This window comes from Blennius ocellaris (assembly GCF_963422515.1).
Source record: "Blennius ocellaris genome assembly, chromosome: 8".
Classification (NCBI taxonomy): Eukaryota; Metazoa; Chordata; class Actinopteri; order Blenniiformes; family Blenniidae; genus Blennius; species Blennius ocellaris.
This window is the reverse complement of record NC_137657.1, coordinates 17,772,289-17,799,539: the sequence shown is the minus strand read 5'-3', so window position 1 is coordinate 17,799,539 and position 27,251 is coordinate 17,772,289. Positions and strand designations below refer to the sequence as shown.

Here is a 27,251-nt window from a genome sequence, read left to right as displayed (position 1 = left end):
AGATGCTGTAAATGGAGTAATTCACATGTGTGTATCTTCTGCCGTGTATTGAAATGTTTTAAATAAAGTAAAGGATGATTTGCATGTTTTGTTCTCGGCTTTGATTTTTTTTGAGGGGGGTGGCAAATAACCTTTTCATTGTCGTCATTGACTCTACAACATAGGACACATTTTCAAATGAAATAACACCAAGTGTTTTTAATGACGGAAAAGTACAATCCAAGGTTATTTACTGTATTGTAACTGAAATGTATACAGACTTTGCATATAGCATTATAATGCAGTCGGTGGAGGAGCACAGGCCCCTTCTGCAACCTTCCACATCTGCACACATGAACATATCGACAGTTTAAATTATTAAAACCTTCGATCAACATTTACCTTTAACCCAAGTAAAATTTTCATGAAAAAAAAACGATTGCCACAGTGTCTTATAGTTTTAGTTTGTATATATATATATATATATATAAATAACATTTAATTTGAGAGCGGGAATGCCCAAAATTACTTTTTGAAAACCTTTACTTGTAATTTAACACAATTCAGGCAATTGAAATAGAACGTCTGTACACTTTCTCAGTATTTGTTTGATATTTTTCATCCACAGTATTTGGCTTTTCGACGCAAAAGTAAAGACATTTGACTGATTAGTTTGGTTCCAGACTGACCCCCTCCTCCCCCCCCTCCTCCCCCCTCAGGTATCGATGTATTTTACACCTCAATAGGATATGAGTACCTTTTCAGTTAGACCCTGTCCCCTCCCACCAGGATCCCGGGAAGGAGAACGGGTGACTCTGGGGTTATGTATTGGTGTGGTGTCAGTCACACTGCTGCTGGACTTTGAGAGATGAACGCTTCTGGTATTGACTGCAGCCTCTGCATGTTTGGCCCGATGAGGAGAAGGGGCCTGTGCTCCTACACCAGCTGGGCCTCCACCGACTGCCAGTGGATCCAGATGCGCAACAAGGAGCTGAAGTACCTCCACGACAAGAGCTACATGCGTCAGGACCCGGAACACCTGCCCAGGAAGAGGGCTGAGGTTCTGGACTGGATGTTCGAGGTGAGATCCATCATCTTTTTTTTTAATTTTTATTATTATTATTGTGAAGCGCACACGACGAATGGAGATTATATTATTATATATGAGGACTTGACACTGTGTTTTTATGTGTGCAGGTCTGCGCCTTCTACAACCTCCACAGACAGACTGCATATCTGGCCCAGGACTACCTGGACCGGTACCTGATGGTCCAGGACCGGGTGGACAGTAGCAGCATGCAGCTGTTGGCCATCAGTGCGCTTTTTATAGCCGCCAAGAATGAGGTTAGTCCCAAAACCAAAATGAATAAATAAAAACAATGCTGGCAATAATATTAACATTAAATCATTGTGTGTTTATTAAAAGCCAACAGTTTTCTTATCATTGATTGAATGTAATGTGGTAATTTTAGTGAGATAAGCCTTTTGAAGCTGATATAGTCACACTTATCTTTGATAAAGAAGTAGTTTTACCTATTGACTACGTTTTTATCGCTAAAAAAATCTGAAAATAATTTTAGTTTTAGACTCCAGAAGTCCTCTTACAGATACATTAAGTTGGAGCGGGTTTCAACCCCAGTGCGCACATGAAAGAATGAATGATTTGGCCAGGTTGGCCCGCAGTCGTGAGCCGTCTTTCTGGAGATTATTCGATCACAGCACAGACAACACACACAAAAAAACAACTTATCAGTATCAGTTTGCCACCTTTGTTGGAAGTATGTTACTACTGAGTCGATTTGTTGATTGGTATCAGCCCCTCGAAGCCCTTTGGACCTGGTCTGCTGGACTTCTCCATCAGAAGGACTGATACCGAACAAACACATTCTCAAGTAGCAAACCTCAACCTGGGATTGTTTTATGTTTAGGCTTATTGTATATCTATATATTAAGTACATTCAATTATAAAGAAAACTACATTTGGGTTGTTGTGCTCGTCATTTTCACGACATACAAGACTTTTTCTTCCTCTTGTTGTAGTGTGCTGCTGCTGTGTGAAGGCTCTTTTGTTTGTTGTTTTTTTGTTACAAAGCCAATTGTTTGTACTTTATTTCTTTTATTTATTTATTCATTCATTTTTTTTACTTCCAACATTCTGTCACAGATATGTATATTTTCTACTCATAATAAAAATCTAAAGAAGGTAAAAGCAGCTGTTTTCTGCACTGGATCTGCAGAGGTTGATTTAAGTGTGATTATTATATAAATGATGATGGTTTTGGTTTATCATGTATGACAAGGTACCAACTCATTGCTTATTTCTACCCAAATTATGAATTTTGATTGAAAAAAAGATTTTCATGAGCTTCATTCATGAACAAACACGATCACCACTAATGCAAAAATAATAAAAAAAAAAAAAAAAAAAAAGGTGAGTAAAACCAAGGGAAGGTTAAAAAAAAGAAAGCATTATTAAAACAGAATCAGAATTAAAATTATGCATGTGATTTAAAAAAGAATAAACATAACCTGATTTTAACCTATTAACCACTCTTCTCTGAACTCTGAACATTACTAAACCAGCATTGTATTGAAATCGGCTTTTTGTGATCAACTTTTTATTGCCTTTTGCTACATGAGATAGTTGTACACCAAATACAATCAGCATGGATTGAAGGCACACCGACAAACATACAAAACTACACCAACATATATAAGCAAAGTGGGCAGATTTTTATATGATCAAGTTCCTTTATCAGAATTATTGTTATGTAAGAAAATGTGGTTCTCCAGAACTAATGAGGAAATCCCAACCCTCCACATGAGGTCTCGTGAATTGAACAGAGACTCAAGAGAAAACCATGAATCAATAGTCTTAGCAGCAATTAAACTTCATCACCTTCTATCAAAAGTCAGAAACTGAAGGAGGAAATACATGGAGACATGTACCAACAGTATTCTGGTTCCATTAAGTGCAGTTTGGGCCGTCAATAATTTTTAAAAATGTTTAAAGCCTGTATGGGGTGACATAGAATTTGAACACAAATGTATAGTGTATAAGTTGATGCGTTGGAATTTTGGATGAGATAAATATATTGGACCAATTTTTGTCCCAATTGAGATCCTCCAAAATCCTGTCCCTCTAACAATTCCAGGACTCAGTCACCCCAAGAGTTTTGGGTATTTTTTTATTTTTTTTGGCCAGGTGATTGAAACTGTTGGAAACCAAGCTAGCACTGGACGATCTAGGCCAAACTCGAGTGCTTATTGGATGGAGAGGATGGGGGGGAGTCCCAGGGGAATCGATGGACACAGATTGCCGATTTCAGTTGGCGGAAGTAGAACCAATGGAACCCAGGGAGAGAATGTCTCTCTTTGAGCTTTTGAAATGAAATCAGACAACAGATTTTCTCATAATTCTGGTCTCTGTCCCCCTTCAGGAAGTCTACCCTCCTAAAATCAATGCGTTCGCCTACGTCACAGACGGCGCCTGTGAAGTTTGGGAAATCGAGCGTGCTGAGATTCAAATACTGAAGGTACATTCTCCAGCCACAAGTTTTTTCCCCCCATAGTTTGTGTTTTATTATGTATTTGTGTCCTGACTTGCATGTTATCGATGTATTCCCACAGGCGTTGAATTGGAATCTGTGTCCAGAGACGCCGATCTCCTGGCTCAACTTATATGTTCAAATTGAAGCAGAGCAAAGTGCAGAAAAACTTTTGGACCCATACTTCTCTCAGGAAATATACCTTGAGATCACACAGGTACCGTCATGCAAAATGTCCAAGACCGTTGATGCAGGGTTGACTATAACTACACTATTCCTTGATTTTGTGCTCCAGCTGCTGGATTTGAGCATACTGGACATCAACGCACTGGACTTCAGCTACAGCACTCTGGCCTCTGCTGCCATCTGCCACTTTTCCTCCTATAATACTGTTCATAGAATCACCGGTATGTGTTTTACTTATTTATTCAGTCTCTGTACTCAACCATGATTTGTATTTAGTGCCCCGAGATCAATCTGTCTTCCGCTTCTCTCTTTGTCAGGCACGTCCTGGGAAAGTCTTGCCACCTGCTACTTGTGGATGCGCAGCTTCATGGACGTGTTGCGCTACAGCCCCAAACCCAAACTGAAGGCCTTCACCAAAATCAAACCCCACAACAGTCACAACATCCAGACGCACGCCATTACGCACGACATGCTGGTGAGTTAAAAGGGAATAAACCACGTTGTTGAGTTCTATTTCGTCTCTTAATTAATAATAAAAAATAATAATAATTTTTATTCCTCGTTTACAAACCCAAGGAAGACAAGCAGATGTAGAAGAAAAGGTGAATTTGTCTTCTATCAAAATGTTATTTGATAGAAGACACTATGTGCGACAATAATCCGAGAGCCATAAAAGAGCAGATCAATCTCCTTTGGGATACAACAGATTTTTTTTTTAACTATATATTTGCATTTTTCCACATTATCGCAGCTAACTTTAGCTGATTTTGTTGTTTTCTTCTAGCTTTTTTTTTTTTTCAATAGCCAAAGGTTATTCATTCCATTTGATTCAGACCAGTTGGCGCATTCTAACCAACTGCTCTACTGCATGTGATCACAAATCAATACTTAACATTTTTTGTTTGCAGAGAAAAGCTCAGGAGAACAAGGGCTTCGCAGCCAACCTGCAGATGCCACCTCTTGGACTGGGGTCTCTCCTGACGCCGCCCAGCAGCACCGAAAAGTTCTTCCCCTACACGATTGAATTCGACTTGATGGTCACACTCACGGATGATTGAACAACGATGATTGTGTCGCTTTACTTTGGCAGTGATTTCAGGCATTAACTTGACTGGTCTCAGGAACTGTGAGAGATGTTTGGGCTTGAGTGTGGAGATCCAGGTTTAAATGTTGGATCAGAAATAACAAAAAGAAAAAATTACTTGACGAGTCTATTGTGCAAATTAAGAAAACTTGCTGTGGCATAGATATAGATGCAGTCAACCCAACCTACTAAAACCTTTAAACATTTTGTTTGAGTGACTCCACTGCAGAGAAGCCATGTGCTTTTTTTGACTTTTTTTTGGCCTTTTTTTTTTTTTTTTTTACACTATCATTGCTTTTTTTCTTAATCAAGTTTGTCGTTTTTTGCACGGTGCTAGTTTTAAGAGCTTTTGAGGGGTTTTTAGTCTTGTAAGTAAGTTCTTGTCAAATTGATTGATCCAAATTCAATTGTCTCTCTTTCGTCACCTCATACAAACAATCACAGGAACTTCTGTGTGTTTTTGTTCATTCTGTTTAAATTGGCTTTATACATGAATGATTTTGCAATAAAAATGATTCAAAATGGACATATTTGGATGTGTGTGTGTGTGTAAATCTCAGTTTCAATAAAGTGTAGTCATCTGCTTATGTAAGGAGAGAGAGAGAGAGAGAGATGTATGGGGTAAATGACCCCCCCCCAGTCTTGGGAAAGTGGCCCATACAAATCAGTCATCTTGCAACACATATAAGCAAAGTCCCAAAAGAAGAAATTGACTTGTCGTTTTTTTTTAAACGGGTAAAATCCAGAATAATGCTTTGTGGTAAAATGAGTGAAGTCAGTGTTTTTCAGACAACTTAAAATGTGACAATCACATCATCTTTATGGAACTTCTTGTTATGTAACACAACAATGCAGGACACTCACAGTCTCCTGCTTGTGAGGAGGACACTTGCAATTTCACATTTATTGACCTCTAAACCCTAAAATAAATGTTTTTTTATTTATTTTTGACACATTTATATTGAGAGAATAAGGGAATAAACAGAAATCTATGGATGAAATAAAATACAGTGCAAAAGTGCAAATATCATTGAAACATCTTCACTGTTGTTTTGGGGTGGGGGGGGACTCTTCTCACAATAGAAGAGGCGCATCAGCAGCTGCAGCAGAGCACGATAACCTCCTTTCATTGTTTGTAACAAAGCATAAGCACCATGTCGACTCAATGTTCGCTCTATATGTGTGTCAGAGGGGCTGGGGGGGGTACAGGGAAGAAGACTGTGGAGGTCAGAGGTTATTTTCCTTACAAACGATGAACCCAGCAGTTTACAGACGAACAGTCACAGACTTTAAGCCGGTAAACTGCTACACTCAATCATTTCCACGAGATGGTTATTTGTACACAGTGAGCAGAACTTCTTTCATTGACACATATTGATACACTCCTTTGAGAAATTAATCCCTGACATACTCCAAAATGTAAGAATTTGAGTTACGTCCGTTAAAAAAAAAAAAAAAAAAAAATATAAAAAAGATATTGTCAAATTATTAGTAGTATGGTATAGAGTATTGAACATGTAGCCTGAAAAATAAATACAAATTGAAATCCATATATATTAGTAATTCCTTTCTTAGTAACCTTTATTGTTTTTGGTGTAAATAAAAAAAAAATGTTTTAGGATATGATATCAATGAAATACGATCATTTTTATAAATATTACAGTGGCAGTATAAATACAACCGTATTTACCGCTCAGGTCAATCATCTATCAGATATCGTTTTGATATTATAGGTGTTTTGTTTTTGTGTGGTGTTCATGACCCTTTTCTCATTTTAGAACCTTTGAATGTTTTCCTCTTTTTAATACATGAAAAGGATAATCCATCCCAAAAAGTATTGTAAATCTAAAACAAAACCAGCAGTAACCATGCATTTTGGTGCAATGCTATCTTTTATCACACGGTGGCAGTATTGTGTCATTTCAGCTTTACACTGACTGGGAAACTGAAAACATATTTGTGGAGTTATTTCCAATGCAGACATGACTCATGTATGGAAGCTTGTGCAGCTTTAATTGAACAATAGATCATCTGAACTCTAAAGTAAATGTGCCTATAAATACTGTCAGATCATTTTAAAATGAGGGACTGCCTGTCTTATTTCAATTCAGTTACACCATTTGTTGCAGTGGAAGTCAGTTTTAAATTTAAATATACTGAGTTTCTGGATATTGATATCAAAGTAACTTCAATTAGAGATTAAGTGCTTGTGTTTGCTCATATTACTACAATGCTAATACAGTTGGTTTACCTTATAAATCCACATGCGTACAATTCACAGCCTCTGAATCAACAGTAAACAAATATGAACTTAAAAAAAATTCACAGAAGTCAAACGTCTGGGGAAAAAAAGCCTTTTTATTAAAAGTCATATACAAAAGGAATATTTCATGTCAAGTCGCTATAAAATGTCCATATGTACAACCTATTATACACATCAACACAGCTTGGTGCTGAATGAAACTTCAATGTTCAGTCGATGCATCCAACAACACGTTCACACTTGTTAAACTGCTTTAAAAACACAGGATTCACCACAAAACAGTGACAGATGTTGCACACAGCACAGGTCAAAAATCATACAACATCTGGAGCTTCACATGAGTTCATAAAAAGACACCTGTGTTATTTAATTTGGATGCATAGCTGTGAGTACAATTCTTTCACGGCTCACTGTTACTCAGGTACCAGAAGAGAAATAAAAACTCCACCACCACCTGAAGGGAAAATATTGTATATTCTCACACTTGATTTATTTATAAAAAAAACCCAACATAGCTTCAGCAACAATTATTTTTTTATAAATTTTTTTTTAGAATTAAAAAATATTTCTGAATTTTATTTGTGCTGAGTTTCTGGGGAGGAAAAAAAAAATCCAACAACTTCAAGTGCAAAAAAAAAATCTCAAAAATCTCTGGATTGTTTTCGTGTGTGGCCACTTTGTGGGCTGAGGATTGAGTGACGCAGATATTACCCCCTTATATCGAGTGAGAATTCAAAATAAACTCTTCTTCTGTGATTGTACTTCTTTCTCCACCAGGCTCCCCTCACTCTCTCCATATAAAACTACATTCATCAGGCGGTATAATGTCAACATAACAAGGCTGAGAGGTAGGCTGGAAAACAAGCATCAGACACAACGCTGGTTCACATCTGCAGCCACCGAAAGGAGAAAAAAAAACCTTCTGGTCTAATAATACACTGAAATATTTGGCTGCTTGACAAATGGCATAAAAAAAAAAGGACCTAACTTCACTTCTTGGTCTCTAACACGCCATACTAGATTGTTGCCAAGGCATACATAGTTACAGCTGTGGTGTAACACTAATAAGAACCATCAAACAAATTCACTATCGACTTCAATGTCTTCATCTGACAACAGATTGGCCGAAATGAACACAAAATGTTGATATAAGTGACCAACCGCTCAGAAAAAAAAAAAACGTAGGAAGGAACAGCTGGGAAGATTCTGCAGCCGAGTACCAAAATAACCTCTCCGCAGAAAACACACCAACAAAGCAGACTTTGCAGAATAAAAACACTGTGGAGAAAAAAAAATAAAAGCTCACTGAGTAAATTCAAAAAGCTTCCTTCTCTCAAAGTTTCCTTTTCAAAAAAACCCATCGGAGGACTTTGACTCGTCTAAACGTAGCACAAAATGTCAGAAAATGTGCATTATGTGAAAAGTTTTTCTTTTGTTGTAACAATACTTGTTTGGATCACATGCATTTGTGGGATGAGCAGAAACATCTGCCGAAATCTTCTCTGCCAGTGTCAAACAGCTTCTCTCTGCTGGGGCTTTTGTTTGGTGGATTGGATGACTCAAGTCTGAAGCAACGTTAATATTTCAACCATCAACTTTGTTGAAATGCTCCTTCACTACTGGAATAACTAGCCAACAACATATTCAATTATTGGCAAAATGTTAACATGACACTGGCTTGTAATAACCGATAATGCAATAACGGTCAATAATGTAATAATGTGGGCCTTTTTCAATGTAATAAAGATCCTCATGTAAGAACTAACAAATAGAGTCTTTAGATATTAGATATATGATCAAAATATTTTGTCAATAATGTAATATCTTTTTGATTTATTCAGGTATCATTAACAAAATCCTTTCAACATGGAATAACTACAACAAATAATAATAGATAAACAGTGCTGCATTTCTTGGAAATAACAGCTTTTTTGTAGGTTTTTGTGCAGTTTGCTTGTCAGAAACTGGTATAATGGATGAAATAGTTGTCATATTCATTCATTCAGGATACAAACTCTGCAAAGTCTGAAACTCACTCTCACCCAACATCCGAATCTGGACAGTTTTAAATCCCACCTTAAAAACATATCTTTTTACTCATGTGAATCACTGAAAGTTTTTGATTGTTATTATGCTTGTTTGGCGGATTTCTGACCATTCGTTAAATGAATATAGTCGATTTCTTCAGATTTCAATAATCTAAACCACCAAAAAACCAATAACATGCTTTCCAATGGGTTATGTTTTTACAACAAAAGACATAATTTACGAAACGCATGTTCCTTCTCTTTTTGTGCTGTTTACAACAAGAGAATATAAAAGGGAAAAATACAAGCGTTTCAGAGGCCTGATGTATCTGTGGAATGCAAAAAGCAAAGAATCAAAGAGAAGTTTCTGAAAAGTGCTGAAAAGTTTGTCCTTCTCAGCATTTATTTGCCAAATTTTTGTTTTTCTTTGTAAATATTTGGGTTGTGTTTGTCACCTCAAAATTAAAACCACTGGCATGGATAAAAAGACTTAAATGTTACGATGAAATGCCTTTAAAGAGGAACTATGAGTGTTGTTTATAAGGCTTAATTTTCAAGGCCTTAATGTTGTAGTTGTAGTTTTTTTTTTTTTTTTTTAATGAACCAGAATGACTCGGTACAAAGCTTCACTCACCCTGAACATTTATGACATAATTCGATGGTGAAATTTCTCCTGACCCTGAAAGTTCACATTTTCCAAGAAAAACATTCAGCCACGGACAAACTGTGGAAAAATTAAATAAATACCGCACACTCAGTTGCTTTCAAAAGTAAGAAGCAAAAGCAAAAATAAATAAAGCTGTGTGACATATTTCCATGTAAAGCTGGTAAATGAACCAGCAACATCTCCTGCCTGTGCTTCTTCTTCTTCTTTTTTCTCCCTCTTCGAGCCTCCGAGCCACAACTCAGACCTCCAACGTCTCCGTCCTGCATCTTGTTTTCCACATGAACGCACATGAGGATCGCATAATGAACCTCCAGCCCTGAAAGTGTCTCTGCTTTTACTGCTGCCATCGATCTACACCAGGGAGCGGAAGCTGCTGTGCTCACGTCACATCTGATTTACAGAAAGATGTCGGGGATGGGGGGTGGGGGGGGTTCGGGGGGGTCTCAGGTGGGATGAGATGATTTTTGGTGCCATTTAGGGTTTTGAATCCAGAATGAATTTGCTATTCCGTATTAAAAGAAACATGACAAATATAAAGTGCTGCAGTGAGGCTGAGCGTGAAGATAGAGAATTATCTGTTTATATAATCCAATGGTACCTAAAGCAGATACAAACTGCGTCTCATCCAAAATGAATGAGCTTTTAATAAAATATATAAAAAAAACAAAACAAAACAAAAAAAAAGAACCTCAGATAATTGGCATTATTCTTTTTTTTAACTGCCAGAATTCTTGACAGAGCTAATTTAAACACTCAACTAAACTACACAGTATTTCATTTAGATGATAAGCCATTTCAAAATCTAATTTGCTATTGGGGTACAGCCATGCTTTTATTGTCTTTTGCTTCTACTGTGCATTGTAAATGTGCAACCTTGAGGGTTTAACTTCCTTTACTAAGACATGAACTGTAACCTTATACTTTGAAGTGAAGTGAAAATATATCTGATTTGAATGGAGACTCTGATGAACCTAACAGTCTGCAGATCCACAAATGTAAACGTTAATTCCTGATTCATGCTTCACTGACCAGCACTGTAGTGTTGGAGATGCTCAATTGTTTCCGGTTTCCTAAAACTGTTGTGAAACTGTATGGATTGTGTCAAGTCAAGTCATGTCCAACCACAGACGGAAGTAATTACGAGAGGACTCAGAGTAAGAGAAGAGAAGAGAAGAGCAGCCAAAGGAAATGCTAATAATCTCAGTTTGTGTGGTCTGTGCTGCTACGATGTGAAGGTGTTTAATTCTTAATTATGATCCAGATTTTAAAAGATCACTTCGCTCTGGTGATTGATGGTACAATCATAAAAAAAAAAATCTAATATTAACCCTGACAGTGAATTCACTGGATTGATTTTGAACTAAAATCACAAAGATTTGGGATTTGATGTGAACACAGCGTTCCCCGTCCCTTATGTTGTTGTGTAGCGCCCCCTAGTGATGCTGAGGCAGGGGGTCATGGCTGTGGCTGCTTTGTATATAGGCTATTGCATCCATGTATGTGAGGGCCAGCTGGGGCCGGTCGTACATCTCGCTCAGGGTCTGGAACTTGGGGCCCCACCGCGACAGCCTGTCAGGGACAAACCCCCCTTCATCCTCATCCTCCTCCACCTTCTCCTCTCCTCCTTCCTCCGGCCTCGAGACGTTCCTGCGGGATGCGACTGACCCCAGGGAGCTGAGGCTTCCCGCCAGCGACCCTGAGCCCTCCACGCACCACACGTGGTATGCGTCCGGCGGGAAGGCCTCGCTGTCGTTGTCCGCCTCCCAAATGATTCTGGCCACGTAGCTTTTGAAGTCCATGTGGGAGCGCGAGCAGGACGGGGCGTCGCCATAACTGCCCGCCTCGCTCGACTCCGCCGCTCGGGCCGCGTTGGAGGTGAAGTTGGCGTAGGCGGCGTCGCCGCTGTAGTTGGCGGCGTGCTGATGGTGGTGGTGGTGGTGGTGGTGGTGCGGGATGCTGAGGTAGGGAGCTCCTGAGCTGCAGGAGGAACCGGAGGGATGCACCTCCTCCTGGGAGCCCGGCGAGGACTTGATGAGCGGAGCGGTGGTGCAGGAGGACGACTGGGACAAACTGGAGCAGAGCGGACGCTTCAGCTCGGTGATGTCGTAACCATTCTGCAAGAAAATAAGATCAATCATTCTTCGATTGCTCATTTGACATTTCTACAGATGAACGTAACGACCAAGCATGTAATAATTTGAACCATTTCAAATGCAATAGAGCATATAAAAAGAAAGCAACTTGCTAAAAATTATATTTGACCCATTGTCAAATGTCACATTTTGCCAATTATCTAATAAGAAATCACGCCAAAGAAAAGCATTTAAAAACCTTTCTATAATCTAAATAGCACCTCTTGAGATCAAAACTTTTTTTTTTTCCGCAGGTTTAAATATAAAACGAGGTGCAGTAGATGGGATACTCATGGGATTTTCATCCACTGAGGATATATTTATGTGACACTCTTTCAATTGTGGATGTAAAAAAATCATTTGCAATTTTATAAAATTTTTGGCAAGTTACTACATGTATTTATTAAATATTGGCTTTATTACATTCAGAATGGCCAAATTGGCAGATATTGACCTTTATTACTTGATCATAGCATAATTATTTCCCCTTTTAATTTCTTCACGATTAAAGAAATCAGGGAAGAATAAACGTGTTCATTGCTTTATCAAAACCAGAGGTGCCAAGAAACAAAGTATTTGTACATTGTTAACTGTGCTTGAATAGATTTTTGGGGTATTTTGGGATATATTACCTCTCTGTAAAGACAAAAAAAACCTGTACTTTCTCCCCCTTCCATTCTTTTCGCTGTCTCATTACCTGTTTTTCCTTCTATGAGAACGATGCTCAATCAGTCTTTCAGTGTGTTTATCTTAAATATGGATATCGCTATGATAATCAATTTATGATATATCTCGTAGTCCCTAATGACAAAACTTCAACTTCAAAGTGTTTGATATAAAGCCAACCCGTTAATTACATGTTCTTATTTTTAAAAAGTAATCTAACTTCTGACTCAAAACTATGATAAACTTGAGTCATGATTGGTGTCGGTGCTCAGGATTATTCAGTTGGATCCACCTTAAACAGGATTACAGAAATAATAGTTTTAATCTTCTTGGATGTGCAACATACATGATTAAACTTATGATTCACAACAACCCTACAGAAAGAGTCAACATGGCTTAAAAAAGATTATGTGTATTAATAAAAGTTAATCATTAATTCAGTACTTTTCTTTTCTTTCAATTGAGTAAAGATGAACAATTAATATTTTATATCTGTTTTTTTTTTTACACTTGTTCTCAAGTAAATAAAGTGAGGGTTTTCAGCACCTCTGTCGAAAACGTGTGTGTGTGTGTGTGTGTGTGTGTGTGTGTGTGTGTGTGTGTGTGTGTGTGTACCTGGTCCTGCTCTCCACCTCCCTCCTCGTTGTAGTTGAGGATGTTTTCTCGGATGTCCTCCCAGCTCTCATGTTCAGCAGGGATGTGGTAAACTCCTCGCTTCCTGAACTTGTTTCGACTGCCTTTTTGGTTCCACACCGTCACTGCCACCAGCACCGCTACACCCACACCCACACCCACACACACACACACCCACACACACACACACACACACACACACACACACACACACACACACACACACACACACACACACACACACACACACACACACACACACACACACACACACACACACACACACACACACAGAGGCGAGGAGACCATGAATATGCATCTTTCTGAACATGCCTCTGCTCCGTCGGGGCAGACATTAATTTCCTTCCTGTACCGTTGCAGCAGCGCCTCATTAAAGCTGCTCCGCGGAGTCATTTAGCCTCCATAAATTGGGAGCAAGTTCATTTAGAAACATTAGCGTAATTACAACAAACAGGTGAAAAACAAATGAGCCTACATAGAAGGAGGAATGTCAGAGGTTAACGGCCTTTACATTTCATTTTTTATGTACAAGGTCAGATTCAGAAGGAAAATAAGTCATATTTATGGGAGAACAGAAAGAAACAGCACGGCTGGGAAATGACCTTTCTTGAAATAATTACAAACGGCAACTAAAAGGAGTTGCTCTTTCTGCTATACTTATTAAAAAAACAAAAAAATTTTGTTAACATTTGAATAACTGTGTACTTGTCCGTATTTCATACTGCACTTTTTACTTTAACTTTGTGAAAACATATATTCTGACTTTAGTTTAACCAAAGTATTTTTTACCTGTGATGAAACACAATCTTTCTAACATCTGCCTGAAACATTTCATCACATACTGTACATTGCAGGGAGTTTAATATGTCAGACTTATTGACTCATCTGACATTTCAACAGTTATTTGGTAACCTTTATGTAACCACGCTCCCTCCGCGTCAGCACCGTCTGTACATTCACGATCAATGCTAATGGAAAAGCTATTGATTTATACAACTGTTACACAAGTTTAGAACAAAAGGTCTTGAGGTGTAATAGCATGTGTGTATCTGAGTTTGTGTTTGTGGCATTCATACTGAGGCTTCACGGCATTGTGCGGCTCAAGTTCTTTATCGCCTTGATTTCAGGTTCTCCATTTCTGCAGCCTTCAGCTTAAATGACTTTAATTCAACCTGGCTGGAAAGCTAAGAATTCAATGAGAGATGTTTCATCTCAAAACCTGGAGCAATTAACGTGAAGCCTTAAAAATAAAGTTAATGTTTCCCAAAAAAGAGATTTTATTAATATTGAAAAATAACAACAAATTTAACAAACAAGCATCATATTAACAAACAGTATTTTCTGGATATTTTGTTCATAGGATGATGAACTATGTTGTATTACAAAAGATGTATTTTCCATTTGCAACAAATTGCTAACAGTGGAAAATAAGAGAGTTCAATCTAGCCCTTTGCAAAGTGTGAGAATAACAACAGACTAACTGCAATTTTCCAAGAAAACTACCTGCTGTTCCTAACTTTTCTATTAGAGGTCTACTATTTCAGTACATTTATAATGCAATGCTGAGACTCAGGGCTGAACAGCAGATAGCAGCGATGTTTACAGCACACGAAAAGAAATGAAAGATAATACAAATTAAAGCGAGATGCTTTGAGAAATTTGGGAAAACATGATTCAAGTTTTTCTTTTTTTTATAAACTAAAATGAAGAAAAAACCCTGTCGATCAGGGGTATCTAACCTTGGTCCTGGAGGGCCGGTGTCCTGTATGTTTTAGTTCTCTCCCTGATTCAGCATACCTGAATCTAAGGATGATGTCATCACCAAGGTTGTGAAAAAGCCCAATAACGAGCCCCTCATTGCATTCAGGTGTGCTGCAACTGGGAGAGAGCGGAACACTTGCAGGACGCCGGCCCTCCAGGACCGAGTTTGGACAGCCCAGCTCTAGATATCCAGAGGTTAGAGAGGTTTTCCTTTACTGAGATTAACCTCATGCTAATGTGGCCTATGAACTAATCTATAATAAAACAATGTTTAAGGGTTTTATTTTTTAGATCCATCAAATTTCTATGAAGCTTTATTCAAGTCAGGCTCTAACTTAAGGTGTTCCCTACATTATGAGCAAATTGGCAGAAAGATAATCAAACATCATTCACACATACGGGCAATTTCAGGCACAAATGAACCAAACTGAGAAAACCTCAGGACTTGGCGACAAACTTTCTCTAACTTATTCGCCTCGAATCTACGGCACTGATGGCTCCCTGGTGTCTTACCGAAGAAAACGAGCAGGCACATGCTGATGGCCAGGATGGAGCTGGGGCTGAGGGCAGCCAGCCGGTGACCTTTGACCTGCCCCAGCTCGCAGCGTTGACCCCTGAAGCCCTCCTGACAGCGGCAGCGGTAGTTGTCGGCCGAGAGCGCCTGGCAGACGCCGCCGTTACGGCAGGAAGAGGATCCGCATGGTGAGGGCACACAGCGCTGCTGCCCAGAGTCATCCGTCACCGTCACCTGACCACCGGGGCACCTGGGAAATGATGGACATGTACAAGACGGGCTAATGGCATCAGAGTGGAAATGGAAATAAATTCTTAAAAGCCTCCCTTTGGATGGGAGCAAATACGATCCTGATTAATGTTTTAAAACTGAGTAAAAGTCTTATTAAGAGGAGTTCAGCTGGATTTTGTGTGTCATTTACTTGCACTGGTGTTTCCTCCACAGGTCGATGCATCGCAGTGGGCTGCGGCATGGCTGGCCACTGCAAGCATCGCTGGAGCAGCCCGGGGTGACGCCTCTCCTCTCCAGAACCGTCACCATGTCGCGGCTCTGCCCGTCCAGAGGGAGGACCTGACCGTTGAAACGAACGTCCCTCAGGCAGCCTGGAGGGGAGAAAACAACCCAAAACATAAAACGGTTGAGTTTGACTGAAACAAGGTTCAAAAGTTTCAGTTTCAAACTGTTCTTATGATTTGGAGTGATAATTATTGTTAATTTGGTTCAATGCAAAGCTTTTTCAGCACAAAAGAGAGTAAACTCAATTCTCACCCTGGAAGTCGGCCTCCTCGCCACCGTTTGGCCCGTTGCCCACCATCAGGCTGCCCGGGTGGACGACCATCTCCCTGCTGCTGCCCAGACGAGCCTGGACCTCCCGTGAGCCCCCGCCGTGCTCCAGCCGCAAGGTGAACACGTTGTTATGGCGACTGAGGCTGACCAAGACCCACTGCCCGATGTCGACCCGCTGACTGTCCAGACGTAGAGAGTGAGGCGCGTCTCCAAGGTTGGCCCGCGCTACGATGTGACCCTCCACGATCTGGGGGAGAGGAGCAGCGTTACATCTCATCTCATCTACAACAGCTCATGTCGTCATTTAATCACTTAAATAAAAGTATGAATATCATAATCCCAAAACACTAAAGTATACCAGTAAACATGCAACCCCTAATAAAAAAAAGCAAACGTATTACGAGTAACTTTTTTTTTTTAAAGAATGAAACTATAAGCACATTTTGAGCCATAAAAGATCCTCTGTTATGGAAATGTTTTATATTTGTTTTAAAGCTTGTGATACTGATGGAAAAATATATAAACAGCTTCTTAATTCCCTTTAAACGCCAGTCATTTTTATGATTAAAACCTTTTAAAATAACACACTACTGTATCTCCATTGCTTTTGGCAGGAATGCATATAAACCGATTATCATCATACAAATTTAGATGCATATTTATGTTATTTTTAATATTGTTTATATAATAAATGTTTCCAACTGGTTACTCACACTACAATTAGCTGTTGCCTGAACTCAAGAGTTAATCAGTGACTATTTCAGACAACTGCCTTTTACTGGTGTACGACTGCCTCATTGATCCTGGCGGCAACATGAAAGACTTCTAACTACAAGCGACATCAACCTTTATCCACTGAACCTGTGAGGTATTAGCAGCTTTAAACAAAGCTAGCTCACTTTTCTAAGGAGCAGTCTGCCAGTCTGGTCGGTATTTTTTTTTCTCTCAGTAGTTTCGTTACAAATCCTTGTTAGTTGGAAGTTAGAAGCGTTAACATTTAGAGCATCTTCCACAAATAGTGTGTTCGAATGAACTGCTTTGCAAGTCAATGTGACTCTACTACTTTTACAAATAAGTAGTTAAAATACTGTAATCAGTTATTAATTACAGTATTTTTTTCTATGATGTTTAATTTCATTTTGCGACATGAGAAAAATAACCATTATAAGCATAATCAGATTCAATGGATATTATTATTATCCTCTCACACATTGTAATGCACTACCATTAAAAAAAAGAAGGATATACATACAGTGTTCAAGTACTTATTACAACTCTGTGCTGAGGTCAAAGGTCAGTGAATGCTGTGCGATGGATGAACTGACCTGCAGGGCGATGTACTCGTCGGCCTCCCGGGACGTGATGGAGAGCAGGGTCCCTGCAGGGGTCCTGGTCCGGAGAAGCAGTTGGATGTCGGTGCGCCGGGAGCTGCCTCCTCCTCTGAGCTGGAAACGCACCACGCTGCCCGAGTCGAAGGAAAACTGCGGCACGGCTACGAGGAAGCGAGGAAAGACATGTTTCATACGGAGAAAATGCCTGGATGTGGGAACTTCCTCCAGTTTTCATGTGGTGGTGAGTCACATAAGAAATGGTTAGGAAGTTGTAAAGAACAGGGTAAACATTGCATAGTTTTTATTCAATAATTATGAAAAGACATCTCCAAAAATACCGATGCAAAAGACATGATGTCTATTTTCAGACAGTATTGCTGTAAGTAAGAAATTAATTCAGATATATTATCTAATTTTAAGTGGCAAAATACGCTTCAATACCCAAGGGCAGAAACTAAGAATTTGTAATTATTCCAGTAAGTACAAATTAATGCATTTGAAGTGTTCAATATAGAAGGTTTGGCACGTTTAAACTGTGTGCGGAAGTGTGGTAAATCAGACTGACACATGGCTTCTCTGCTCAGGAGGTTCAGTCTAAAACACCACCCTAAAGAACATCAGTTGAAATAAATCTTTTTGCAGATTTTGGTGCACTGACGAGCACTCCTCACCTTTGTCACATTTGTGTCCGGTATATCCGGGGTGACACTCGCAGCTGAAGGAGCCCCAGTCTGCCAGGCAGGAGGCGTGGACGCCACATGAGGGGCCGGCCGCCGTCACACATACGCCATCTGTAAGCCTGCAGCCGGGGCTGCTGTCCACGCTCTCGCCTGGAGACGCAAGGTCGTACACCTGAGGAAGGAAAGGGAGCACACACAGAGGGAGATGGTGACCCTTCTCCTAGTGTCACAAATATAATGTGTTCCATTTCTTTGTTAGATTCTTTCTAATTCTAATTAAGTGCCAACACAGTTGCTGCATTCGACAATCGGCCAAGGTGAGATGCAATTTCCCTCTTTTCAGTCTGAAATGCAATAAGAGTGAATCTGACATGCAGTGAATTTCTAAACTCATCTATTGTTTTCAGGTGGCAGCCGTCCTCTGCTTACATTTCATGGTTTGTCAGTCCACCTTAAATGCGTGAACTCAAAAATTGTGTTTCGATTTTTCTGAAGTAATCAAGAAACCAGGTCTGATTAAATTGAGAGAGAAAAAAAAAGAGGTGGGCAGGCGGCTTTACATCTCTCATTTTGAAATTAGTTTTGTCATGAATATTTCCAATTTGTGAAAGCTCAGTTATGAAAATGGTTCTCGATACCAGTAACATGAATACTTAAACAATATAAAATTTTTTTTAAATTTATATCCCTCCCGATGTTGAAGGTTAGAGAAACATTATAGTCCATCATTTATATATTCATCCTAAATAGAAGAAAACAAGAACAACCCCAGGTTTCTCTTCAGCATTGTAGCCAGGCTGACAAAAAGTCACAGCTCTGTAGAACCTTATATCTGTTTAACTCTGATCAGTAATGCCTTTGTAAACTTCATCAATGACAAAATTGTAACCATTAGTGTTCTGTCGGAAAACTTCTGTAGAAACTGATTGATTTATTCAAAGTTTTCTATAAATCAGAATGACAGAATCATAAATAGAAATACATTAATGTTGCATTTAGCTGAAAAGTGAGAATTTTCAATGTGTTGCTCAAAATCTTGATGAGTTAAATAAACCATTTGAGCCCTAAAACCAGACGTTAACTGTGATGCCAAAAGTTTGACCTCCGTTTGAGGGCAGTGGTTGCCTTTGGTCGTGTGCAGCGCTAATGAGTGAAAACATGATACCAACCTCTGAAATGACAACATGAAACATCCCATAACACAAGGGACTGTGGGCAAACTGAGCCGCTGCAGTTTTTGGGCTGACGCTAACATACGGCCAGATCTTTTCATCTCACAAGTTGGCTGAGGTCTTTCCTGGGGAATATTCAGGGATCTTTGGGAGGTTGCTGAGGTTTTTTTTTTTTTTTTTTTAACTGAGCAGCAGAGGAACCACAGCAGCTTGCTCGGCTCCAGGAGAACCAGGGAGATTCTTTTCATTTATTTTACATTTTGGGCTGTGATGTTGTTATGCCGGCCTTGGCTGATGAGCCAGGCCCAGACCACCATCTGTCCGACCACCGTCCCTCCGCGGTACGCAAACATGCGGCGATGGGACACACACCGACACACAGAATTCACCGAGGAGAATGACTGAATACATGCATAAACAAATAACGCACAGATGTAGACCAACAGATGTTAAAACTGCATTTTAAAAGCAGAAAACACACGCACACACGCTCTGGTATTTGAAAAGTGCATCTAAACACTTCAGAGTCATGTTTCTATCAAATCCAATGACATTGCATTCGTATATATTTATTTCAAGCAGGCCTCACAATAATCCTGACCATATCCACCAGGATAGACTTTTAAAAGAAATATTCACAATAAAGTTTCTTGATTATTACCATGGGGCTTTTTCGTATTAAAGGCAGTTTTAAGTTTTAAGTATTACGTTTTTGCAGTTTTTGGATACATCCTGTACAGAACTCAATTATGGTATAAAGATTAAAAAAAAAAAAAAACCCCAAACAGTTTATTACATTGTGATGAGCCAAAACGATTATGTTATTGGCCACTATTACATTATGAATGCTATAAGGATACCCAGACAAAAGGCTCCCAAGCCCGGACTCAAACCCAGGAGCAATTCACACTGTGGGTGCTAACCACTACACTGTACGAGCCACAGAAATGAATAACACAAGCCAACATGCACACAAGAGTCCGTCTTACCTGGCTGTCCACAACCAGATTGCGAATGCAGCCAGTGAAACTGCGGTAGTGTCGGTGAGAAGACGACTCCTTCACACCACCCAACTGAAGTGGCTGAAACACGTTCAGGTACCTGAGGGGGAGGATGGAGAAGACAAAAAAGTAAACGAGGAGTAAAGGAAATTCAGATATAAACCAACAGGAATATGAAAACAAACCATAAGTAGGACAAGTGCAAAGTTCAACAAATAAAAAAATGAGGTGGAGAAGGAGGGGAAAAACATCAATGAAGGTCAAAAACACACAAGACTTGAACGTAAAAAAACATTGAATACGGAAGTATAAAGACAAAAGGACAAGCGATGAGTAGTTAAAATAGAGGAGGAAAGAAGGTGGAACTATGCCAAAGGGTTGAGGATAAGAAAGAGGAGGAGTAAGGGTGGATGAGATGTGAAGAAAGGAAAAACAAGTATGATGATGTTGGAGAACTAAAAGTTGAAGAAAGGAGATTAAAAATACAAAGGATTAACTTCATTCAAGTTTTACAGACTGTGTTTCAACTGTACTACATGTTGATCCCAGCGTCTCCAGGTCTGTTCTCACCGCTGATTTCCGGGTGTCTCTCCAGCTGCTCTGCAGCCTGATTCGTCCGTCTCCCGAGCGTCGCCTCCGATGCCCTCCAACTCATTCGCAGACACACCGGCGCACTGATCCAGGATCAGCTGCACAGTCTGGATGAAACACACAACACAGCTTAATACTCAAATACAACAGAAGTTAATCAATAACATAAAGTTCTGCATCTTCGGTCGCACAAACCATCACCATCACTGGCCTCACCTTTCCGTCACTGATGATGTCAAGGCGATGCCAGCGTCGGTCGGTGATGATGGATTTGGACGGGAGCTGCAGGGTGAGAGTTCCTGATCCGTGGTTTATACTCAGAGCTGGAACCCCGTTTCTCAACTCTGGAAAATAAAATTCCCACCACTTATTTGTTTGTATTAATATCTCAAAATGATAGTACAACACATGCATTCAGTATTTTTTTAACAGTTCGTTGATGTTGATTGTTTTTAATGATGTGTGTGGAAGCTCTTTCGAATCATTCAACCGTGTGTGAATGAACTCTTTTGGATACTTTGTCAGTAAGTGCTTCTAAAGTTGATTTTATGAGACGTGGTGACAAAAAAAATGAAGAGTAACAGCAAGTATGCAATTTAGCTTTTTGAGATTAAAGTCAAACCTCATGTAATCAAGTTAAAATATGGGATTTATTCAGTAAAATAGAGAAGCTACCATTAACATTCCAATTTCATGAACATTTTCATAACTTTACGATTATTCTTCACATTTTGAGTTTCTTTTCAACATGCAGAATTTAAGAATATTGCTTCTTTTGCCCTCTGTGACTCTTACACCCCATTATAAACAACAAATGTGAACAATTAGACAAATTATACTTCTTGAGTCTGAATGTCACCGTTGAGTTAAAAAGCTTGAATCTCTTTAGATCTTAATTGTATGTTTTTCACTTCCTGCGTATTGACGATGATGTTCAGCTGAGTAAAATCAGCACATTTGCTTCTTGTCTGAAAACTTGATAAATGCTCCCACATCACTTCACTGTATTGCTGTGTAAGCTCCTGAATCCCATCAACAACTGCAGAAATCCTTTCCCATCAATTGCCTGTGTAAATATATCCTTTAATGTCCTCTTCGTTGCTGTCCCTGTCATGTGTGTGTGTGTGAGTGTGCGTGACCTGATCAAGTCACGTTATTGAACATGTAAGTGAAAAACGCTTCAGAAAGATCAATGCTGCGACCACTTTTGATTTTCCCCTCCCTGGATCCGAGCGGCCACAGCTCGGGTTCAATAATTACATAACTTTAATGCTACAAGATTATGCAAGAAGTGTTTGAAAGGCCATCTGCAGGCTAATCCGTTAACGCCACATGAGGACCGCTGGGAGCTGACATTAGAGTTTATGAAGCTCCTCATCCACTGAGAAACTGTCTTTACAGCAGCAGCTTGATGAACACTTTGTATTTGTTGAAAAGGACGAGCTGCTGCAATGTTCCCAACAGCACTGTGAGATTAGTTTGTTTGTTATAGAGCTTAGGAGTTAAGAAAGATGTTTGCAATTCAAGCACAAGGTTTTGTTGTTGTTGTTGTTCATGTTGTTGAAGAAACATTGTTAAGGTTCTTGCAGTAGCAGATTGAGTCACAAGCAGAAACTCTCAAAAGGCTCTTCATTTGGTCTGAGCAGCAGAGGCAGAAAACTACAAGTTTAAAAAGATCGGCCGACACTGATCATCAATTCATGTGACGTGATTGTTTGCCAGGTGATTATGATGTTTATTTGTTTAAGATGATTCAATCATTCAACTACTCATTTTCAACTGCTTTCTTCTACAACTGAAATTAGTAGCATGCACGAGTCCACTGAAACAGACTAAAAACTAAAATCACGTGAGACCTGTAAAAAACTCACAGTTTTAAATGAAAACAAACAGTTTATTAGTTAGTTTGAGGTGTTTTCAGTATTCTATGAGGTTATTCTCCATTTCCTTGATACACATATGGAAAATATGTGTATCAAGGAACTTATATATAAGGCACTTATATATGCTTTCCCGCTCTTCTTTGCTCAAGGGGATCAAATCTGTAAACTTTGGATTGAGCGACGACCCACTGATTCACAGCTGCTTTATCTTTTCTCTCTCTTTTTTCAATTACTGGAGATTTATTTCCATTTTGTCTACCTCGATATATTTCAAATACACTTTATATTTCACTGAGTTTTCATCATGACAATCAGAACAATGCAGTAATTATTTTATTCTAATAACATTGCTGCTGACATAATTCTCATAACTTCATCTCCCAGAATGATTATGATAACTACATGATTATAAAAGTACTAGAAAGCAGAGAAACAGAGAATTATTGAAGCACAATTGCAGATCTAGGTCCATTAAGGAAAATAAAAATATTAAAGTCGTACTGCAAATATCTAGGAAGTATTGTTATTAAGACAAAAACCTTTATTTGGCGTGAAAATATTTTGGTTCAACACTCATCAGTCTCGTGACCTTTCCATGAGCTCCACCATGAGAATAATACTGCTCTTTATCTGCAGCACTATCAGGCCTCTGAGGCTTTAGAAATCATCAGGATGCTGTTTGTTCTGTAGACACAGCCTGTCTGGCTCGCTTATAAATCTTGAAGCATCCAGTTGTTATTTATCCAAATAAAACTGACCACATTTTACAAATGAAACAAAAAAAATGGCATATTTTGTCTTAATTACATGCTGTAACTACAACTACCTTGACATTCATGTTTCAGAGATTTTCTCCCAATTACAATTTCACCTCAAATTTAGGTCTCAACTTAATATCGAGCTGAAACTGAAATATTACCAATATGACATGAGTGGCTCAGTATGTAGAGCAGGTTCTTCCATGCCCAAGTTTGCATGAATATGTATGTGAATATGACAAATCATGTAGAAAGTGTATCCAGACTCCTGAAGTGCTAAAATGGGTTGTGTAAGATCATTTATCATTTATTAACAGAGTAAACTGCACAGTTGAACGCACCTTTGATTACCATTGATTATCACAAGCTGGTAAACTCTACAGCAGAGGGTAAAAGCTCATCACCACTATGACGTCAGCGGCAACTGGTTCGAACTCACCTACTGCGATGAAGTCCTCCTGCTCTCCAGAGTGGGCGAGGCCGAGAGGCCCGTTGTAGAGGAGCAGCCCATGGGCCGTCTCGGTCAGAAACTCCAGAGAGATATGGCTGTGGAAGCACGACATGATGGGAGGGAACCAGGCGTAACCCTCACCCCCGAAGCTGTGCTTCGTCTGCTGGCACTCAGGGCCGTCGAACATGGGAGGACACTGACATCTGGAAGGCAGAGAGAGGCGTTTCCTATTTCAATAATATTTAAAGATATTCAAAAAATTAATTATTAAAAGTGCGATAATTAGAAAATTCTCCTCGCGGACGCCGTGAGGAAACCACCTGTCATATTTAGCAACTGATAGCTAAACCAGTAGAATTATGTGAAAATACAAAATCAACTACAGTGTGAGCCAGAAATAAGGTATTTTGGAGTATGATTACCCCAAGAAAGTTCTCCTACTTCTCTAATTAAATCTTTAAAATCTTTGACAGATTTGCCTGGAGTTAATCAGTTAACAAATGGCGAATTTGTGAAAGCTTCAGACGGTGAATATAACAGTTCAGGACTGGAGCCTGCTGGAGACGACCGGCAGACTTCTAATCAGCGCTGGCAGGTGAAACACAGAGCTGCCGCAGAGAAAACAGTGAGGAAAAACCCTTCACGGTATCTCATTACGAAAGAAAACTTTACTTATTACAACTGTGTTTATTGCAGATCAGTTTTAATGGGGGCATTTTGGAGTCTTCTGCAAACTGACAACTGACAACAGTTAAAAGTTGTATTTCTGCATTTTTTGTCTCGACATCCATCAAGGTTTACCAACCGGTATCCCAGAGGTCCGTCCTGGCAGGTGCCCCCGTTGAGGCAGGGGTTTCTGGGGTAAGCAGAGCAGGCCAGGTAGATTGCCTCTCTGCCTTTGCAGCCGCACCGCACCGTTGAGGAGGCCGACAGCGACACCAGAGAGAGGTTACCGGAGCTCAGAGGCACCGGGACCTGGCCGAAGGAAACCTCAGTGCTGCAGCCTCCGGACTGACTGCAGTCTGTGAAGGGACAGTCGTCCACCCCCACCTGAGCGATGGGCACACCCAACCTGGACTCCAACTGCAGAGGCCAAAAAAAAATACAGGATAACTGTTAGATACAAGTCAGAAATAATGTGAAGCTTGTGACTTTACAAATAATGAGCAGCATAAGAATAGTTGAATAAGTACTGTCATTATAATTATACTTAGATACCGGTTTAGCTCAGTGGTCGCCGTACAAATGAATGAAAAAGCACTAAAGGGTTCGGGGACCATTTGCATTTTTTATTCAGACTGTGTCTGTGTGTTCAGCCTTTATTTACAGATGAAGTTCGTCTGTTTTGTTAGTGTGGATGAATTGTTTTCTGTAATTGTCTGTGTGGAACACACGGTTCAAAAGGTTTTTATCTTCTTCCAGAGGGGCAGTAGGCAAACAAGTGATATTTAGGGTGGATGAGTATTTTTTTAATCCACAGCAGGGAGTGTCAACATGAGGCTATAATTTATAAAGCTAAACCATTATGAAGTAACCTTATTGAGAATTTTGCACCAAAAAAGTTCAATTTTTCAAGCGAAACTGAAAACATTAGTCTCTTTGAAATGAGTCCAGTACATTTGTTGAGGGAGTTATTCAGAAGCTTCCATTAGGCAGGTAAAATTCATGTGTGAATGTGTGTATAGACACTTGGAGTAAGAACATGTAACATTTCTCATGGTCTTACGATTCACAAACTAACATTCACAAAACATATTTAAAACATGTCTTGAAAAAAATGGCTTTGTATAATTTTGTCCCCACCAGTTTTATCATGCAAAACTTATATCTGCCCTAATACATTTGTATATTGATAAATTAAAGCTCAAACTAGGATTTTAGCTAAAAGTAATACCAGTCTCTGAAAGGCCCATTTAAATACAAATAATTCAATAATTACTTTGAGGCCAGGCAAGTTTGTTCAAATAGCGTCACACAGACACAAGGCTACTATTTAATGAGCAAGGCCATTAAATCCTTTTATACATATAGGACAAGGCATCCCAAGGCGTGGGATGATGAGCCCACCTTACACAGTTCAGACAACGAAATTGGCGCTATGCAGAAAACTTTATCCAGTATGCATTCATATTAAGCCTATCACTGTCATTAAACTTTAAGAACTATTTTATAAATATCATCATTATTTGACTATACCTAGAACAAATATGAATTTTCTCATGAAAAAATAAACTATACCCTTATTTATTTTCATAATTTCTTGTTTTATCAGCATGAAAGGAATCTCCCTGACCCTCTGACTTCCTCTGCTGCTCGTGCGTTCAGCTCTCTGGCGCCCCCCCGAGGGGAGACCCGCCCCACATTCTGAGAACGGCTGTTGGGAGGAGATCAAAACTTCTGCCAAAACTAAGTGAAAGAGACTGAAAAGTAAAACAACAGCGAGCGAAACTAAAACTGCCGTGAGAAGAAGAATAAAGGCAGTAACAGCATTGAAGTGGTTGTTTGAACATATTAGAGCTTTTCAGGGAATGACAGCTGCTCTTTGATCTGATGAGTACCTGCGTCAGTGATATCCAAATTTCTCTCTATTTCCCTTAATGTTAAATATGCACTTTGGTGTTTCTCTGTCATTTCCCCTCCCTGTTAAGAAGTTTTGCTGTCATTTGCTTTCTGTTGCCAAATTCACCCGTTTCCCCGCTTGTCATCCTGATTCTTTTCACTCGTTTTGTCTTTATGGGTGAGAGGGGTTTCATCAGGGTCCCTCGGGGTTTCCTGTCGCTCTCCAACTGTGTGTATTTCTTTTTATGGGGTTTAGTTATTCAGCTGACACTCTTATCCACAGTGACTTACACTCCCCAAGCGGGGCCTCGGTTTTTGGCGGCGGAGCCAGTTTCAACATTGTCTTTTTTCTTTGTACTGACTTTGTACTTATTTGACATTCAGGTTGTAAATCAGCCGAGGTGCTTTTCCTTTTAACCTGAGTTAATTAAAGATGTGCTTTTCTCCTTTGACATGCGATGCACAAGCTATTTTTTAATCTTGCTGTGTCCTTTGTATTGTTTTTTATACTGAAGACTTTGTGTGTGATTATACTTTTGAAAAACAAAGCAATTAAGA

General features: G+C 39.5%; 2 protein-coding genes across 2 annotated transcripts in view; one reads left to right on the top strand and one right to left on the bottom strand.

Moving 5' to 3' along the window:
- Positions 1-892: 892 nt before the first annotated feature.
- Positions 893-4,771, top strand: LOC308133218 (G1/S-specific cyclin-E2-like; the record flags this gene model as incomplete). The annotated part of the gene is made up of 7 exons (XM_080500519.1): positions 893-1,060; positions 1,177-1,323; positions 3,420-3,515; positions 3,610-3,744; positions 3,823-3,934; positions 4,031-4,188; positions 4,622-4,771. 7 exons carry the CDS (start codon positions 893-895, stop codon positions 4,769-4,771), a joined length of 966 nt encoding a protein of 321 aa, XP_080356645.1.
- Positions 4,772-11,187: 6,416 nt separating this feature from the next.
- LOC308133119 (neural-cadherin) overlaps positions 11,188-27,251 on the bottom strand; it is a gene marked incomplete at both ends in the record, with an annotated part of 142,047 nt that continues 125,983 nt past the window's right edge. Inside the window, 12 exons of the mRNA XM_080500402.1 lie at positions 11,188-11,868; positions 13,168-13,325; positions 15,481-15,731; positions 15,903-16,083; positions 16,250-16,514; positions 17,593-17,759; positions 18,270-18,450; positions 20,440-20,551; positions 21,022-21,149; positions 21,259-21,386; positions 24,123-24,337; positions 24,940-25,217. Coding sequence (XP_080356528.1) covers positions 11,188-11,868; positions 13,168-13,325; positions 15,481-15,731; positions 15,903-16,083; positions 16,250-16,514; positions 17,593-17,759; positions 18,270-18,450; positions 20,440-20,551; positions 21,022-21,149; positions 21,259-21,386; positions 24,123-24,337; positions 24,940-25,217 — 2,745 coding nt within the window. The remainder of the gene's footprint in view (positions 11,869-13,167; positions 13,326-15,480; positions 15,732-15,902; positions 16,084-16,249; positions 16,515-17,592; positions 17,760-18,269; positions 18,451-20,439; positions 20,552-21,021; positions 21,150-21,258; positions 21,387-24,122; positions 24,338-24,939; positions 25,218-27,251) is intronic.